General features: G+C 36.7%; 1 protein-coding gene across 8 annotated transcripts in view; it reads left to right on the forward strand.

Annotated features, from left to right (window-relative positions):
• Positions 1 to 18,442, forward strand: part of BCAS3 (BCAS3 microtubule associated cell migration factor) — a 372,464-nt gene that overhangs the window by 77,966 nt on the left and 276,056 nt on the right. For all 8 annotated transcript variants that reach the window (XM_074922814.1, XM_074922816.1, XM_074922821.1 and 5 more), the window contains exon 13: positions 9,528 to 9,621. In XM_074922814.1, coding sequence (XP_074778915.1) covers positions 9,528 to 9,621 — 94 coding nt within the window. The remainder of the gene's footprint in view (positions 1 to 9,527; positions 9,622 to 18,442) is intronic.

Here is an 18,442-nt window from a genome sequence, read left to right on the forward strand (position 1 = left end):
GAAATGTATATGTAGTCTGATTATATTTATTAATATATAAAGTGATGGAAAACGTGATTGTCTAGAAATACGGTGAAATGTTGAATTTCAGTTTAAAAAAGATGATGAGTGCAGTTGGATTTTAAGTACAAAAGCTTATAATTTTACATAAATTTCAAAACTAAAATGGAATGAAGCATGATGCTGTTTTGTCAGGTGTATGTAGTATTTTACTAATAACACACAGTACAGTGCATCAAGCTAAATATTAAAAAATCCACACCATTATCACACAGAGTTTAAACTGGTGTCATGTACTGTCTTTATGGTGGAGAAAGATATCCCTGTCTTTTTTGTGTTTTTCTACCATTCATCTCATTTTTAAGTGTCTGATCCTGGAATCAATGTTTATGCAGGACTCCTACAGACTTCATTATTCTGTAACTATTTTGTAAAATTTCTTCCCCAATGTTCACGTTTATTGAATTTAAAACAGAAGAAAATGATTTCTTTTTTCTTGTTTTCCCTTTATGATGCTTATTGCAGGTAAGTTGGTAATGTATTAATGACACACGAGTAGTCAAGTTATTTTCTTTTCTTACCTGACAAGAAAATAAAATGTTTTACTTGAAAACAAACATCAAACAGAAAACCAGTATGCAGTTTGAGCTGGGGTTGTTCCTGAGAATTAGTTCAGAAGCACTTAGCCAAGTGACATTACGTTGAAAGGGCATTGTTAATGTAACATTAGAGGCCTTTTCCTGCAAAATTAAAAGAAACAAAAAAAAAAAAGAGGAGAATTGAAAAAAATGTATATTAAGATCTTACAGAGTCAGGTCTTAAAATAAGTCTCTTGACCATTGGAGTTTGTTTTTGTTTCCTGGTAAAAAAACTGCCAGGAAAAAAAAAAAAAAAAATGAAAAAAAGAAAAGAAAAATTTTGCTTCATAAATTTCTCATGAAGCCTCGTTTAATGCGGTCATTATTTCTGATGGTCATTGTCTGTGCTTTGATTCTTCTGCATAGGCCTAGGGGGAAAAAAATGATATATCTTTGGTTTTTAAGTCTTGTTATGTATGATTTAGAAGTTTTATGAACTTGTCCTCTGACCTTAACAATAGTAGGGAGCTATCAAGCCTAAAGGGCACTGTGGAAAAGTAGTTGTAAAAATGATAACGCTTGCCTTGTCCAAATACTGCTGCTGTAACATAAATAAGCCATCAGTTCTAGTAAAATAATTTTTGTCTTGAATCTCTAGGGAAGTAGGCTCTAAGTTAGATATCCTAATTGTGTGTCTTGCATTCATATTTTTGTGATCTGAAGTTTTAAAAATGCTATTAAATTAATAATTTATTTTCAGTGCTGAGACTCGCTTTCAAAACTAACATTCTATTTTTTTCCAGGAAAAATAATCCTTCGTTTGTGGTGTTAGATTTTTGTAGCACAAAAGACTTTTAAACAATCTTTTCTTATTGAAATGTGCATCTAGTAAAAAGAAAGTTACTTAAAAATAAATAAATTCTGTAATATTCTAAATAAAGCCTGTCATTCAACAAATGTCCCAGTAAAGAACCTCCTGGTGTAAGGAGTATCATGTGTGCTCACAGTCCCCACCGAGCTCTTGTCCATCGCTCCAGCTGTATTTCTTTGCCAGGTGGAAACGTAAGTTTTTGTGCACAGAGCCTCATCTGAATGTGGGAGGTTGTGATTTATTTTTTTTTTTTCAGTTGTGTGAATTGACTTGTCCCAGGGAGCCTGGCAGGGAGCCTCTGCTTGTGTGCTGGCAGAAGCAGGCAAGCCTGCAAGAAGTGACATGCTAGTTCAGATGGCAAGTATTTGTACTGGCTGGGTAGTCCTGGCTAGTTTTTACAGCATAATTGAAGTGTCAGTTCAGGAAAGCGTTTTAGCAAGCCTGACCTTTAAACGATGCGAGTAATCTCGCTGAACTAAATGGGATGGCTCTCACACTTGAATGTGAACTGATAGTTAAGCATCGTGCTGATTTGAAACCTGGGTGACTGAGCTACACTGATTCTTCCTCATTATATTAATCTCTGAAATTATTTTCCAATTCTGTGGCAAATCGGGCTGCTGACAGTAATCATGCAAATTTCATTATTCCTGACTCTTTGGTTGAAGTAGAGGTGTGACTGAGCCTAATGCAGAGCGCAGCCTCACCTGGACAGGCCCGGAGCAAATGCTTTTCCTAGCTTAGTCTCAGTTTTCTTGATGCTGCGTGGCAGTGATTTCTCTGAAGTTACTGGTTTCTCATCCCACGTTTCAGATTCCAGTTGGGAAATAGAAGGTCTGGGTGGGTACAAAGAAACTCTTAGTGGCATTCCTGCTCTCTCCTGTGAGGGAGATCCCTAATTTGGAATATTTCATTGCTGCTGGATGGGGATGCTGCTGCCTGGCCATGCCCATTGCAAGCATCCGCCTTCCTAAAGTGTCTGGGAAGCCCCAAGGATGAGTAGTGCCTAGCAATTCTGGATTGAATCAGCGCTTTGAAAGCCTTGCATCCCTTTCATCAGAGATTTGTCTAGAAGCTGTGTCGTATATTTGTGTGTGAGTGTGCGGACTTTGGAGGTTGTCGGCCTAATCACAAATGAGGGGAGTTTTAGAAGCAGAAAGAAGTTATTTTCGTACCATCAGTGGACTCCTAATGTAAAAAGAATACCTCACCTCCTTCAGGCCAATAAAAATTGCTGTCTGCCTGCGCAGCTTAACGAAGAATTTGAGTGTTATAATGAAATAAACTAATTTCCAAGTTAAAAAATACAACTTTAAGATAATGTGTAGTAAAAAAAGGGAAGAAACCTGCTTTAAAAAGAGAAAGAAAATGGAAGAAGATGACAGTAAACTTAAGGCAACCAAACATGTTCTTTTGAAGGAGAAATACGCAATTTTTTTAGTGGGTGAGCAGGTTGAGGTTTTTTTATATATAAAAGAAATAAAAAATAATATACATATTTAAAGGCTTGCAAAGTAATGATGCATGTGCTCGTCCATTTACTTTGAGCACAGCAACGTGGGTTTTAAAGACAGCGAGCTGCTCTGTGCATGTGTACAAACATACAGATTTATTTGCTAGTAGGACGATTAAGGGCCGTGTTTTGGACATAAGCCAGAAGGACTAACTATACCTTCAGGTTTTCACTAATTTTTATTATATCTGCCATTTCAATGGTATCCAATATAAAGAATGTGAAATGGAACTCAATGCATTTCATGAAATGACTGTGCTACCATGGCAGAGGTTGAAATGTTAGCTTACCGCTGAAAAATATACAATTAACAACCAAAGAAAACTTCTAATGGAATCTTGCAGGATTAAATCTGTAGGGAAAATATTTTTAATAAACCTTATGAATGTAGATATTGTAGTAAAATCTCATACCCAACAGTTGTTTATAGGATAGCTCCTACTTTCAGAATCAGTGGTACTTTAAGAAAATTTGAATTATGAAGTAATTAAATAAACGCAGTGGAATGCAGAATTATTGAAGTTGGCTGTCATGATATATTTGTGAAGGGAGTAAAAATAATTATTGAGATGCCCAAGTAACTTTGTGGTAAACCAAAATATGTTAACAAGGTTGTGTGCTTGTTTAAACTTCCTCCTAATGAAGTGTTAGCAAACTTTTCAGTTAGATGTAATGACTATTTATTTGAATCCGTTAATTAGTTGAAATGGATAAAACTAAAGCTGTACAGATGTCCTCTTTTTCAGTAATTGGAATTAAATGTGTAAGACTTTAGTGGCTTGAGTTTTAAAGAAAAATTATTTTCTTTCGACCTTTGTTTCTGTATTCTTAATTAATTCATCAACTAGGCCACCCACGTGTAGTCTGCAATAATGACCTTTCTCAAAAGTCGCCAGTTTTGTGACTGAATGTAAATCTGTTAAACATCTAACATTTAGTTGACAGAGAAATATGTGGCCATTTAAAAATACAAAAGTTGATTCTTAGTGTTTTTGATAGAACAATGTGATTGATGAGATATCATTGTGTTGCTTTCACAGATCATCCAAAACACATGAAAATATTTGAGGAAATATTTTAGAAATAACTTATAAAAATAAGATAACATGTTGATCTTTTTATGTTTTAAAATGTGATTGGTGCTTTTTTCTGTTCCCTATTAACTTTTTATTGCATTAAAGAGGAATTTTCAGAAAAAAAAACTGCAGACTGCTGCAGTTCCAAAAGTTCATTTTCATTTGGTAAGGAGTTGATAACAATTGAACCAAATAAAGATGCTTATCGGGAGCAAGAATTGTTGTGAAACGTTGGTCTAAAGCAAAAAGAAGCTAAAAGAATAAAGTGTATTCAATAATAAAACTTTTAACTACATACGTAATTCCACTGGTCATTAACACCAGTGCTTTTATTTATAAGAACAGCTTTCACAAAGGCTAATTTGATGTTCTAATGGTCATGTATTTGGCATCAGTTTTCCTCACTTTTTATATCTACATGTATTACAGAAGAATTCTTTTTATATATAAATATAAAAAGAGCAACAGGATTCCCTCAGAGCATAATACTGTCTGCCTTACTTTTATTAAAGGAGATCTGTTTTTTGTCAGGAAGACATTTTTGTCTCAGATAAATGGTTCAGGCTGAGCACAAGGCTGTTTTGAGTTTATGCTGGATTCTATTAAAAGGAGTGCAGTAGTTAATGCCACAGATTTATCACTTTTAGCCCTTTTCCACTGATGTTTGACCTTAGCTATAAGTTGGGGGAGGCTAATTGGGGGGGTCGGTATGGACGGGGTTGGGTTTTGTGCATACGACTTAGGAACGAAGCAAACACTGCCCTAACTTCAGCTGTTTAAATCAATGGGGATCTCAATAAGTATACATGCAAAGACCTCTTTATTATATAACATTCATATTTATAAATATTGCCAAACCCATTTGTTTTTATGATGATGGGATTGTTCTTTCTTAATTTTATTAAGAGTTGAACCTGCTTGATTAGATTTGTGTCCATTTTTATTTGTGTTACTTTCATGTTTTATTTAAAAACATGTCTCCACTGGGATAAGTGGTGTAATTTGCCTTTAAAGATTAAAATAATTGAAGTCATAATTACTAGTGGCTTCTGTTCAGCAGTATGGAAAATACAGCGAATGAAGAAAAATATGGCATAGGAGTAAAACGCTTCAGCTATCTCTTGCCCTCAAAGCAAACGTTATTTTCTGATAGCAAACGTAATGATCCTCTAGGTGTTTTGTCTGGTTCTCTTTTAGAATAAGATAAAGAGGACTTGATTCATCTTCGGTCAACTGCAGCGTCCTGCTGAACTTGCACAGGTCCAGCTTGAGGGAGCTGCAGCGGTGGCTCAGCATCTCCAGCTCCAGACTCGGCTGGCTGGGTGCTGCTTTGAAAACCGTGGGGCAGCTCTCTTGGGAAGATGCTCTTTGGGCATCAGGAATAGGCTGAGTGCTGAACTACAAGGCCATCTTGGTAGAAGAGCCTCTGTGGTTCTTTCTTGTCATTTTTTTTTTTTTTTTCTCTTAAATTGCTGTTTCTAGTTGTGACAGTAGGGAACTCTACAAGGAAGATACTTGAGCATCCTTCTGAACCTCAGTGACTGTGCAGTTATCAGAGTCATGCTAAGATTTATGAACCTTTTTCAATGAGAGACTTTGTAAGGTCTTTTAATAGTCGAGTGGTTAGAGGCCACTCACTACCTTGGAGAACGAAGCCTGTTTGGGATGAAGAAAATTGCAGCCTCAGGATTCCTGTGGGCCTGGTCTGCCCTGTGCATCAGGAAGCTGAATGAGCTGCTTCCTTCGAGCTTTTTGACAGCGCTTGCATGCGTTATTAGGCAATTTGTTTTGACTTCCAAGAAAAATTTCCAACTCTGCTCTTTTCAGTGGTAAGAAACCATAAACTGGTCAAAAGGAACCATTTGTACGGTGTCAGTATTGATTTAACGTGCTGTTTGTTAGCCCACGGACATCGTTCTATCTGCAGAGGCACTGGAGAGCATCTTCCACTTCAGCATTTCAAGTAGTGGTTTCCAAAATTTGTGAAGCCTCTGTGTCAGAGGCCTTGGATACTTCTTCCTTACTGTACAGCTCCCGTCTTCTTCCTTGTCTGCACAAAATTTGTGCTATTTGATCTATCCAAATTTATATAAACCCTGTTGTGCTAAGGCAGGATATCCATTTAGAGATCTCTAATACAGAAAACAGTGTATTCCAGCATCTTATGTTATACCAGTGTAGTTTTGTCTTCTGTAAGTTGTGTACAGTAGTGAAAATCATACCATGATATTAAAGCTGTGTAAGCTCTAAATGGGCATGTGAACCAGGTTTTGTTTTGTGGCAGGTTTGGAAGGGATGTGTCCAAAGAGGCTCCTCTTTGGTTGATGATGTAGTTAAGTCAACTGCTGTAATTATGGTTTTTTTCCCCTCCTTCCTTTGTAGAGTTAAAATTGTAAAAAGTGATGTATGTTTTCCCCAACTGTCCACTGCAAAAGTGCAGGGGAAGGACATGACAAGCAGTGCAGCCTCAAGATTTAAATACAAGTTGGTGATTTTTTCAAAAAGTACTTTTCTTCTCTGTTCCACCAGGATTTATTTTTTTCATGTTGATTTTAAAAAGATGAAGAACTTTTTTTGTCAACTTTATCTTACCTTGCACAAGCAAGTGTTGTTTCTACGTGTGTGTTTCAGAAGCAAGTATTTCCATTCTGTGGCCACAGCGGGTTAAGGAATGACAGATATCAGATGTCAAGAAAGGACCATCACAGCCTGAGTTTCACATTCGCCACTATCCAGGGGTTTCAAAACTTTTGAGTAAGGAAGGTGCTTTTGTGGGTGTTTTGTTGTGGGTTGTTTTTTTTTTTTTTTCCTTGTGCTTGGCTAATGCCGGAGACTAGCATATTTTAGTTTGAGGCTGAAAGCTCTGCATGAGCCAGGCTTTTGGTGGCAGGCGAAGGTTTTCAGGATCTACGAGCTCACAGTGGCTTTTCTTTTTTTCCTGGTAGGACGTTATGCCAATAAGTTGTTCTTCCTTGTATTTCTGTCACAAACATCAGAACTGTATAAAAGCCAAAATAAGAACTGCTTTTCTATACCTGAAAATCAGCTTTTACAATTAAAAGTGAAGATTTTTTAAAAACTCCTTTTCGATTAAATATAAAGGATTTTTTCCAGGAATATAACTTTAAGCATGGAATCCGTTAGCATAGCATACAAATAATAGATTTGTGCTTTATTGTATGCTAAAATTGATACGTCTAAGGTGCTTCACAATTTTTCATGTGAAATTTTTGCTTTGTGTTGTGCTTCCAGAGGAAAAATATTTAAAGGTTGTCTGACCATACGGAGTGTTCCTGGGCTGTTGAACAGGGGTTTTTTGTTGCAGGGATGATAACAGTGGTGCATTCATCGTTAGGTATTGTTTTTTTTTTTTTTAAAAAAAAAAAAAGCCATGCTGAATTAATCCAGTTTACAGTCTGTAGAAGATGATGCATGTGAAATATGCTGTACAACTGTTTTTATCAATGGTTTAGGTACTGAAAATATTTTCAACAGGCTAGATTTTTAAAAACCCTTCTGTTTGTTTTGCAAAGCTGGTTTATGATGTTACTTTATCGTTATCGAGTATCTTTAGTTAAACCAAAATGTTTAGGATAAGACCAAGTTACCTAAAAGTGGAAGCTGTGAAAAGATGATGTATAGGAGTTATTTAGTGCAGTTTATATAGGCTGAGAAAAGAACACTGTTTCTCTGAAAAGCTCTTAGGAAGATCTCCAGACCCTTTGGTTAGTGGTTCTGGAATAAGCACGAAATGCTGACAACGGAAAGCAAAACCATAATTGTGCTTATGTGACAGTGCCAAGTAATTGGAACATTTAAAGTAAGTCAGGCGCAGGCCTCTTCATCCATATTACGTGACTTTTTTAAACATTTAAAGCTGATTTCTCTTTTTGAAGCATAAAAATATCTTCAAATTGTTCTGATATCTGTTAGGAATAGGAAGTATTAAAAATCTTTCAGATTATTTTGGAAGCAGCAGACAAATTATTCTGAAATTGAAATGGGAAATTTTTGCACTATCTTATTAAGAAGGTGGTTTTTGCTTACCACAGAAACCCTTTTTTTTAAGTCCTCTTATGACAGAACTTTCTCATTGTTTTACTTAATTTAGTCTTTACCATGATGTAACCAAGGAATAAAATACTTTTACAGCTCTTGCATATGTTTGTCCACACATCTTTTGGACCCCTTCAGTAAATCTAAGAATATCTTTTCCTTTTTACACAATGAGACATTGGTAATACTTTGTCCTTTCGGAGGTCCTTTTCTGTGTCTTCAGAGTCAGCTTTTAGTTTTGACTGGCCCAAGTAGTTTTATCAACTTCAAATAGCCTTTTGTTTAGAAAATCAAAAGCTCATCCTTCATCCCTTTCTCCACAAGCCGTTGCACAACACAGATCTCAGTCCAGATATTTCCTTTTTCGCTTAATTTCCCTCTATTGTGAAAATTCTCTCCTACCTTTTATCTGCTTTTTTGTTCACGAGAAGGTATTTTATGACAGTGTGGTTTTTCTTAAGGGGATTTGATTAACAACCTTTGTAATACTTTTAATTTCAAGATGAAGAAGAATCTTGTTAGCTTTATATTTCGCCATGTGGGTGCTTTCATACACGCTTCCAGTCCTCAGCATCTCTTGCATCGTTCGGAAGTCCAGACACCTCAAGCCCATCACTACTTGCAGGATGCAAGCTGTAGTGTTCCCACCTATGCAAGTGGTGGAAAGCAAACCCACTTTCCTTGACTGTGTTTGTGGTCTGTTTTTCCGCTTATTTGCCACGTATACTTTGAATCCTCCCAAATAAAATACTGATTGAAGTAATGGTTAAATATGCCCTTTCCTTTGAAAAACTCTGTGCTACCTTTTGTTTTTCTTATGTGATTTTTGTTATTGCTTAGAGAGAATCATGTTGTTTACAGCTGACCTGTGTGTGCTCCTCATGTGACTGCACGGATCCTCCTTACGTTAGTGCAGCTGCACGCTGCTGCTGGGTAGGGGAATGAGAGCTCCTGTCCAGGAGAGCTGAATGAACAGGAGAGCTCCTGTCACGAATCCAGGAGTAATGGACCCCCTCTCGATTACAGACATACAGAGAGGTCACAACCCTTGCTTCAGCCAACAGCAATGGAAACCTCAAATGTAGCGTCCTGGTGCACAGTGTACAGGCTTCTGTAAGAAGTTTCTCTGCAGCCATTCATACTTGATGTAGCAGAACAGTAATTTTTCTTTTTGCCTTATTTGCATAGGATAAGTAAATAGGAAATCCAGGTATAAAGTACATAATTCTTTCTGGTTATTAGTAGGTTATTTGGGCATGTGTTTCTATCTGAAAAAATTACAGAAGATTGTTTCTATTTAGTTCACATGCAGCTATATTTCTAATTCATACCAATGTGTGTAGCTTAAAACAATTCCTGTATTAGTAAGTTGGTGTTTTCTGGGGTGTGTTTTTACTTCCTAACCTTCCTTTGTCTCTATAATTATTATGCAGGTACTCGTCAGTGAGGACTCTGATAGCGATGGCATTGTGGCCCACTTCCCTGCCCATGAAAAGCCTATTTGCTGCATGGCTTTTAACCCTAGTGGTAAGTTATTTTGCTGTTTTAATGTGGTAGTTGTAAACGAGATGAAGACAGTAAAATATCATAGCATGTGTTCGTTGCTTTGGAGAAATTGCAGATAACCATTGTGATGGTGCAAGTATCTACTCACTGGTAGTAGGATTTTGGCTTGCTCTGTTGGGTGTTAAACATGTCATATAGCAGCTACTTTGTCTTTTCTTGAAATTTCAAACTTAACTTACACTGTGGTATATGTGAGAAGATTCAGTCTATCACTTTGAATGAAGTAGAAGGACTAAGAATTAGTTTCTGTTGAGTATCCTGCCAGCCAGGTATCCAGATGTTTTCAGATGCAGGTATTCAGAGGATCAGCACATGTATTAAATTGTACTCCTCCATAAACATGAAAATAAAATTAATCGTTTCACTGGCACTGGTTTTTAAAATAATTTACACTGCTATTATGTGTTTTGTTGATGAAGAGTTTGCAATTACACCCTCTCCCCTGAGTGAAATCAACTATAATCTGAAAATACTTTTAAGAAACTCCACAAAAGTACCTATTCCTCTCTTTTGTCTTTATAAATGAACAATGACTGTGGGCAGCAGAGATAACTACAAGTCTTCTCTGTTAATAAATCTTACTAATTTGACAATTAACGTGTTTACTACTCTTATCTATAGACAGCAAAAAAAGGGTTTGGTTGATTACAGTCATAGTCACTGAAATGGCCAGTGAATCCACAGCTTCCACTTGCCTAAATGAACCATTTCTAAAATGTAGCAAAGGCCATGAAGATCTTGAGGGTGAAGTCGTATTTCAGAGAATAAAACTAAATGTCCGTCATTTATGTTTTCGCTTTTAGTGACCAGTTGGTCTTATTCTGACATCCCATCTGTTATGTCAGAACTCTTTAGTAGTGCTGTGCAGTTCACAGCGTTCTCACTGTGAGTTTTTGACATTAAAAATTGTATTCTCGTCTGGCTGAATTTTCTTCTGATACTTGAAAGAATTTTTTGTGGAACTCTGTGCATTTAACTGAGAATCGACTATGCCAATTCCAGGACAGTAATATTTCTCCTTTGTACTCCGGTAGAAGGATAATACCTAGAGCTGAGCAATGCTAATTAAATGAAATAAACACAGCTACTTAAATCACAATGCTTTATAGATATAAATGAAATCCCTCCCTAAGACAGTTTTTAGAATTGTATAAATTTAAGGGAAACAATGTTTATGCAAGAGCAAATTAATTGGTTATTTTTTACATCGAAGGATGTATTTGCATATTATTGGATTACTTGTATTATAATCAAGTTTTTCTGGTTTGCTCAGGTACTAAAATGAAAATCCTGTGTATATGATGTAGCAGACCATTACCTTAGGTCTAATGGTGCAATAAGACAATGGCAAAACACTTTTTCTAATCGGTGTTAGTTTTGACTGATGGCAAATTGTATGTTCGGAGATATTTGCAGGAGGGGATGATTCAAGGCGAGGCGTTGAATCACACCGCATGTTCTAGCTACAGCAATATCAAAACAGTTGAGAACCATTACCTCAGCTGCTGACAGTAGGAAAGCAGCACTTAACACAGGATCCTGTATTCTTTATTTAACATCAAGGCAAAATTTTGTTTGAAGCCAGTGTTGTAAGTAACATCATCTTAATCCATTATGTAGTGGTACATTGCCAATCAAGCCGATCTCGTTACAAAGCAGAACAAAACAAGAGGTGGCTTTTGGTGCTGTCTTCATCTATTGGCTGGTTGTAGTGACAAACCGTTTTACTGTGTAGTGATGCTGCACTAGAACATAGCAACTGCAAACTTGTGCTGCGAAGGCAAACAGGGAACACCGACCTGTTTCGATGAACTATTTTATTCTCCGTGATTCACTAAATAGCTTAATTTCATCATGTCTCATCCCAAGGGCCCATGAACTCCACAGGTGTTCAGTTCTGTAAAAACTTACAGGATTGTGTTTGGAAAAAAACTAAAGCAAAGGCACTACTGACACTGGAAACCCCTGAAGGTCAGTGGATATGGGAAAGGGAGATAGATCCGATTTTTGTGTAGAAACCAGTAGAACCGTGCCACAGCTGCTTTAAACTGTATTTTAAAGGTATCAGTTGCCAGTAAGAGAAATGTTTTAGGTTTCTGCTGTTTACGTTTTCATACTAAACTTACTAGGGATAAGTTAAATATGGTGAAGTAACAATACAGAATTTCTTGGTATCACTGCGAAAATAGTTCCTGGTAATAGATCGCTTCACTGTAGGATTATCAGGAACCAGTCCAATGGGAAGAAGAGAGACTCACTAATATCAGTAAATGGCAGTCATGATTTTTCCCTAATCTTTCTTTTTGAAAGCAAGAAGAAATCCTTTACTGCACTTACAGCGCCCAAGATATTTTAAGTTATAATGAACCTGATTGAAAGTCTGATGCAAACAGTGGCAGGACTCTTGCTGATATGGTGTGTGGCTTTTTTTGCCGGGGTTTGTGGTGGTGGTTTTTTTTTTTTTTTTTTTTTTTTTTTAGCTTTGGGGGTTGGTTTTTTCCTCTCAGCAAGGTAAATGCTCTCTGTGGAGTTCCATGCTGGGTTAGCTGGCAAGGAGAGCTTGTTGTACACGCAGCCTTTTACATTGGGTGCGTTGGAAGGCAAAACCGTGGAAGAACAAGCAGGGGTGTCTCTGCATAGTGTTTATTGTGCTGTGTAGTCATTTCTATAGTGACTTTTGTTGGCATTAGATCTACCTTTTGTTTAAATTCAAGGCAAATCTATTGAATTTTTTTCTTTCCTGTTTTTGAGGTATTCGAAGAAAGAAGAAACTTGGCATACAGTTAGCTTTTTTTTGGTATTAAATCTATTGCTGCTCTGAAAATCTGGTTGAATAATAAAATAACAAACTTGAAACATCATTTCTGGGTATACTTAGGGGGCACCATAGTGGTTTGTTTTTGTTTTTTAATGCTGCCTAGCATGTCCCTGTATACCTCTTGCAGACCCTTATGTTAATAAAAGCTTGCTTCAGAGTCAGTTGATTTTTAGGGAGACTGTAAAAGCCTCAGTCTAAGACATACAGCAAATCAAGTTTAACGTTAGAAAGAAAAAAACAAACAAACAAAAACCATAAAGGAGAAAACCTGCAGTTCCCGGTAGTTTAGCTTTTCTGTGTTTTCTGCTGTGTACATCAAATTTTTATTTTCAAAAAAAGATGTGATGGTTTACTGTGGACAGTGGGTTGCTGGGAAAGGGAGGGGAAGGTTTATGCTACAGCCGAAAACTTGCAGCCAGGCATCTCAGCCACAAAATCCCCTAGTTCTATGGAATTTCTAAAAGCCAGGTCCCTGCGTGTATTGTTATTGCCTCTCTGCTTAACGTTTTTCATTTTAATAGGTAAGAAAAGTGAAAAAGAACTGGTCCCCCTTTGTTGTTCCTTGCTGATCGCATCATTGGGAAACAGAATGAAATGCTAACTGGGTCCTTATTCTAGCGGTAAAAGTAAAAATTACGATGTGAGGCCCCTTGATCCATTCTCCTTGCCAGTTGTGTTGTCAGCTTTGGGGCAGTGTTTCTTCTGGCTGGTGGGCACGCTTCCTATGCAACATTCTTGTTCTGGTTTTGGAAGTGTGCTTAATAAATCCGATTCCAAGTTTCAGGTTCAGGTGACTTGGCACCGTTTCTTGTTTTCTTTTTTAATTGCTAGAATATGAGTATTTTACGTATCGTTTTCTTCTATAGGAAACTGGCACAGTTTTTCTATACAGTTTTGTATGTCAAAATCGTGGTTTATTTATATAATGCCATATTTGCTTGTGGTTGCTTTTGTGACCTACGTGAAGATAAGGTCCCTCTTCTGAAGCACTTGTATTTTGATTTTTTTTTTTTTTCAGACGTCTATCCGATATTGAATAAATTCAATGAATAGTTTAGCATTAGTAGTAATTTCGCATTGCCAAGTGGCGTGGAGGAGGTGCTGTGTATTAACAGGAAAAAGGGATCTGATTTTGCAGTATATTCGTTTAGTAAGTTTTGCAGACACATGGTATTTATTTATTTGTTACCACAACCCCTTCCCATGAAGTGGCACTTGCAGCACAGTTTGTGCCAAGGCTACTTGCATGTAAGAGGAAGGAGCTGTGGGCCGCGGTGCAGGTGGTGACCAGGAACGGGCTCCTGCCAGCAGAATAATTCATGCAGCTTGGAAATGGCCAACAAGCCAAGGAGTTTTGTGGGGAGCCGTAGCTGATAGACTGTAGACTGGGCACGGCGGGTACGCAGGGTCGTTTGAATGGCAGTCGCAGGATGTCTTCTGGTTATAGCTCTGGTTTGCAGTTGATTGGGAGAATATTTCTTCAACCTAGTCGAGAAGAATTCACGTCCAAGAAGGAAGGCCCATCTCTTAGGCGTACAGAAACCATTGCGAGGGAATGAGCTGTGTTCTCAGAATATTTAGTTCATATTTGAATGATTATCTGTGCGAAGCAGCTGCTGCAGACGGAGTTAAGAGCACCGTGTCCACTCTCTGAGTTCTGAACAAAGGCAGGCAGCTTCTAACTTTTAGGAAGACTTTAAGCCTTTTATTAAAACTTTTCAAGATGAGAATAAATAATAGAAGAAAGTGAAGTATATTAATAGGCTGGGGACTTTATTAATGTACCTCTGGCATGTATATTGATGTAGTGGAAACAAGAGGCTTATACTTACAAAGAGACTCTAAGAACAGTTACTTTAATTTACTTATTAAATGAAAATCACATTAAGCTTTTGTGTGGATGCTGTTACTTAACGTTGACTTGATTAATTTTATCTTGAATATTCAGTTGTGGATGAATCGAAGGCCAGCTTACTGTGGACAGAGTGTCCAGACAAAAATTTAGTGCTGTTTACTAATTCACATTAGGTAACTGAGATTAATTTTTCAGACTCAATCTGTATAGATATCCTCCCAAACCTACGCATTATATTTTGCCTGGTTTTATTTTTGTTGTTCTGAAGAAAATCTTGATATCTTTAGATTGGGTCCAGGAACAAGACCTGCTTTTATAGTATTGTAGACAATATACCTTGGCCCCATAAAAATAATCTAGGGTGCTGTTAGCTACACTGAGTTGCAGATAATGTCACCTGCATGATTTCCTTTTTTTTTGATGAACATGAGTGCTCTGTTACTATGGTTTACAGGGCAACGTAGCCTTCACCATGTCTTGGAATGGTGATTTGACCTTTTCCATGCTATAAATGCAAGATATTTAGAAAAGTTGCTATGTACAACCGGTAACAATCATACAACCAGTAACAAGTTTTCTTTCGCATAGTATAAAACAGAAGTATTGACACTAAGATCTGTATTTATTATGGTTGAATTTTTACTATAATTAAAATGTAACCAGGATAAAAAATGTTGGTAAATATTTTCTTGGTTATTAAGATGTTTTTCTGTCAGCGCCACATTATGCAAGAAAAGGCTTTAACTTTTGTGTGTATGTAATATTTTTTTATATATATAGAGAGAGAGAGAGAGAGTAAACCACTCAGGTACAAACTTTTTGCAGAATTTCATAGTCATTATAGTGCTGAAGAAGAATCCTGACTGCTACATAATGTGAATTGACAAGAGCTTATTATGTAAACCCTGGATAAAGGTGCCCTGGACTAAATTTTGGAAGTTCACAAAAGGAAGGAATACACCGTAGGGGGTTACTTAAATTAAGATGTTTACAAAAAAGCCTCCAAGCTTTTAACGTGTTGATGATAGTCTGCCAGGAATTGTAAGTGTATGCAGGGCCTGAAATGGGGAGAGGGAAGGGAAGGGATTAAATGTTACCAATTAGAATCAGTTGCTCAATGGTAAACTGGATTAGTCTGAACTAGAGAGTGTCTAGACTGGAGGCTGAAAGAATTGTACAAACATCCTCGTTTTTCATTATGTTGTATTAGACGCTGTGATTTAGAAAGGAGGAAAAAACCTCACCAATTCTGATGTCAGCCGTAGTCCATTAAAACTAATTCACTTTGTTCCCTCTTCCATCGCAGACACGGAGATGATTGCTAGTCGCTGTTGTTAAAGGCAATAAATACATCGGGCTGCATAGACCTCTGGCATGATCTGTTGTGGAAATTTCTGTGTACAGCTTCATTCAGATGCTTCGGTTTATTGCTATTCCTTTTAATATCAGTCCAAAGTATTCACTGTTTTACTTTCACGAAAGGTCTTGGGACTCGAGCAAAGTTGTGATGCAAATATCCTGAATTAAGACTTCAGTGTCATTAGGGGGGCATTAGGTCTGCTTCCCTTTTTTGGGGGAGGAAGAGGGGGTAAGACATTTCAGTATAAAGTATTATTTGGAAGTTGGATTTCCACGTGTTTAAAATAAATGGCTCTTGATCTTGATTTTTTTTACTGACAGTATGCCCCCACACATAAAGGAAACAAAAGTGTTTAATTTTGGAGGGCTGTGAGGTGGTACTTCTTATCTTTCCACATACCAAACCTGGGAACTGAGGAGGATGTTCTATGTTCAAAAAACACACCAGTGTGCTATATTTTTTGCAAAGTCTGATTATCTGTATTTTCCTCCACGCTCAAGGAATATATTCTAAAATAAATTGAAAATGTTGGCTTTTTTACCATCCTAATTTTTAATCATCTGGTTCTTTATTTGTATCTACAGTTTTAAAAGGATGTGGTCTCTTTCTCCCTTTTCTAAATGGATTTTTTTTGGAGTATGTTCAGGTTCCTGATTCTCTGTCCTATTAGTATTTTCAACCTGTGCATTCTGGAAAGGTATTTTCATTGATTGTTATAAAGACATATTAAAAAAATAATACTTCTGTTTTTAAAGTTATATGAGTAAGTTTGGGGAATTCCATAGAACATCATAAGTTTTATGTTTCCCTCCGCTGTATCTAGTTCTTTGGTGTGATTTTTGTAATGTATTTCTAAATAGTTTCTAAATTCATAGTTTCTAAAACATTATTCTTCTGGTCACGGGATATATTTAAATGGGCTCTGGACTGACACACATACAAACATGTATTATACATACAGAAGAAAATTCGGTTCCTCTTGTGTGTGAGGAAGATTATGGAAAAATTATACAAATGCTGTCCATGGCTAGTATGTGTTCTAATGAGAAGCTACCAGTAAATAGTTAGCCATTGTTTGCAGACCGCATCTCAAAGGAAAAGTTAAAAATACAGTAAAATTTACATGACGGAATAACGCTGCAAAATGAACTCAGAGGAAAATACTGCTTGGTTGACTAGCTGGCATGCAAGCTGTGGTGTATGGCTTCTATTCATAGAAGTAAAATTAAAGGATGCAGTTAAACACAGTTGTGAAACGTCCAGTCCAACAGCTGCATTTAGTTTGTTTTTCAATTTCTCATTGCCTTTCTTGTTTATTAGCTGTGACTCTGAGGTCAGAATTAAAACAAATATTTTAATGGCAGCATTTATGATGTTGGCAGAGAGCGCTCCAGCTTAGTCCTGCGAGTTGGACAAGACTCGATATGGGTGGCGTGAGGTAGTCCCGTCAGACTCGAAACGGAGTCACGATTGGTGAGACTTTTCAGAGTACAACGTCTGTAAATCACACAGCTGATAAGCATCGTGGAATCTGCTTTTTAGTTCTTCTCACAAACCAGATATGCTTAAAGGATCTTGGTTTTAGGAGGCCAGAAAGGGAGGATCCTTTTATAGATTTTAACATGTTAAAACCTAACAGAATTCCTCTCTTCGTTTTGACAGATCTAAGGTATAAAGGCCTTTATGAACTGTGATAATTAAAACCAACCTGTGTGTAAATTATCACATCTATTCCTACTATAGAAATAGTTATATGTGCTTTAAAGAGTAATTTTAGAGTCCATGGGGCTGTAGTTTTATTTTAGTAAATTGTCTTCACCACATTTAAAAGCAAATTATAGACCTTTTATTTGGGCTGAAGCTGAATATTAGTTGCTAAATACATTGTTGTCCACACTTGTGCAAGTTCTATACAGCCATAGATAATAAAAACAGAATCCATAAGGAAGGAAATAAGATCAGTGCTTCAGAAATCGGATCCAGACAGATAGGTTTTTTACCTTATATTTACCATTTCTATTAGACAAATTTCATGATAAACTCTTGAGTTTCCCCTCCACCCTCTAGGAAGACAGAACAGCTTAATTAAATGTTAGAAATGGTGAGGCTAAAAGTATTAATAGTTGAATTTTAACTTTATTTTAAAATGTGGAATGCATATATCTTTAATCTATAGACATTGCTTACTAGGATTTCAAAGAAATGAAAAAGTAAATTACTTGGATTTTGAAAGTTACATACATCAAAGGTTTAATACAGATTACACAGTGATAGAAGATACAGAATTTCTTTTTACCATCCTCCTAATACTAAGACTTTAAATGATGCTGGGCTGTTAAATGTGACAGGAAACAGTTGGTTCAGCCTTTCAATCTAGACCAGCTGCTCATCTTGGTTTAGCAAATGCTGTCAACAGGCCTGGAAATAACCATATCTCCTGGTTTTTAATTCTCTCTGTACCTTTATTACGTTTCTTAAGGCAAAAATATATTGCCTACAGTAGTATTTTTTTTGTCTACAAAATGTGGTTCGTGTGGGACAGAATTTTTGAGAGTAACTGAAAAAGGAACTTACTTCTCACTATTTGGCATCAGTGTTGTAGCTGAGACATGCATTCTGTTTATTTGGTATGCTTTAGGGTCATAAAATTGGGCTTTTCTAGGGTTTATAGGAATATGAAATAGAAAGATGGAATATTCTTTTTTAGGTTAATTTGAGTTATCGATCGGGCTGGATTTGACACAACAGA

The sequence above is a fragment of the Athene noctua genome, chromosome 19, assembly GCF_965140245.1.
Source record: "Athene noctua chromosome 19, bAthNoc1.hap1.1, whole genome shotgun sequence".
Lineage (NCBI taxonomy): Eukaryota > Metazoa > Chordata > Aves > Strigiformes > Strigidae > Athene > Athene noctua.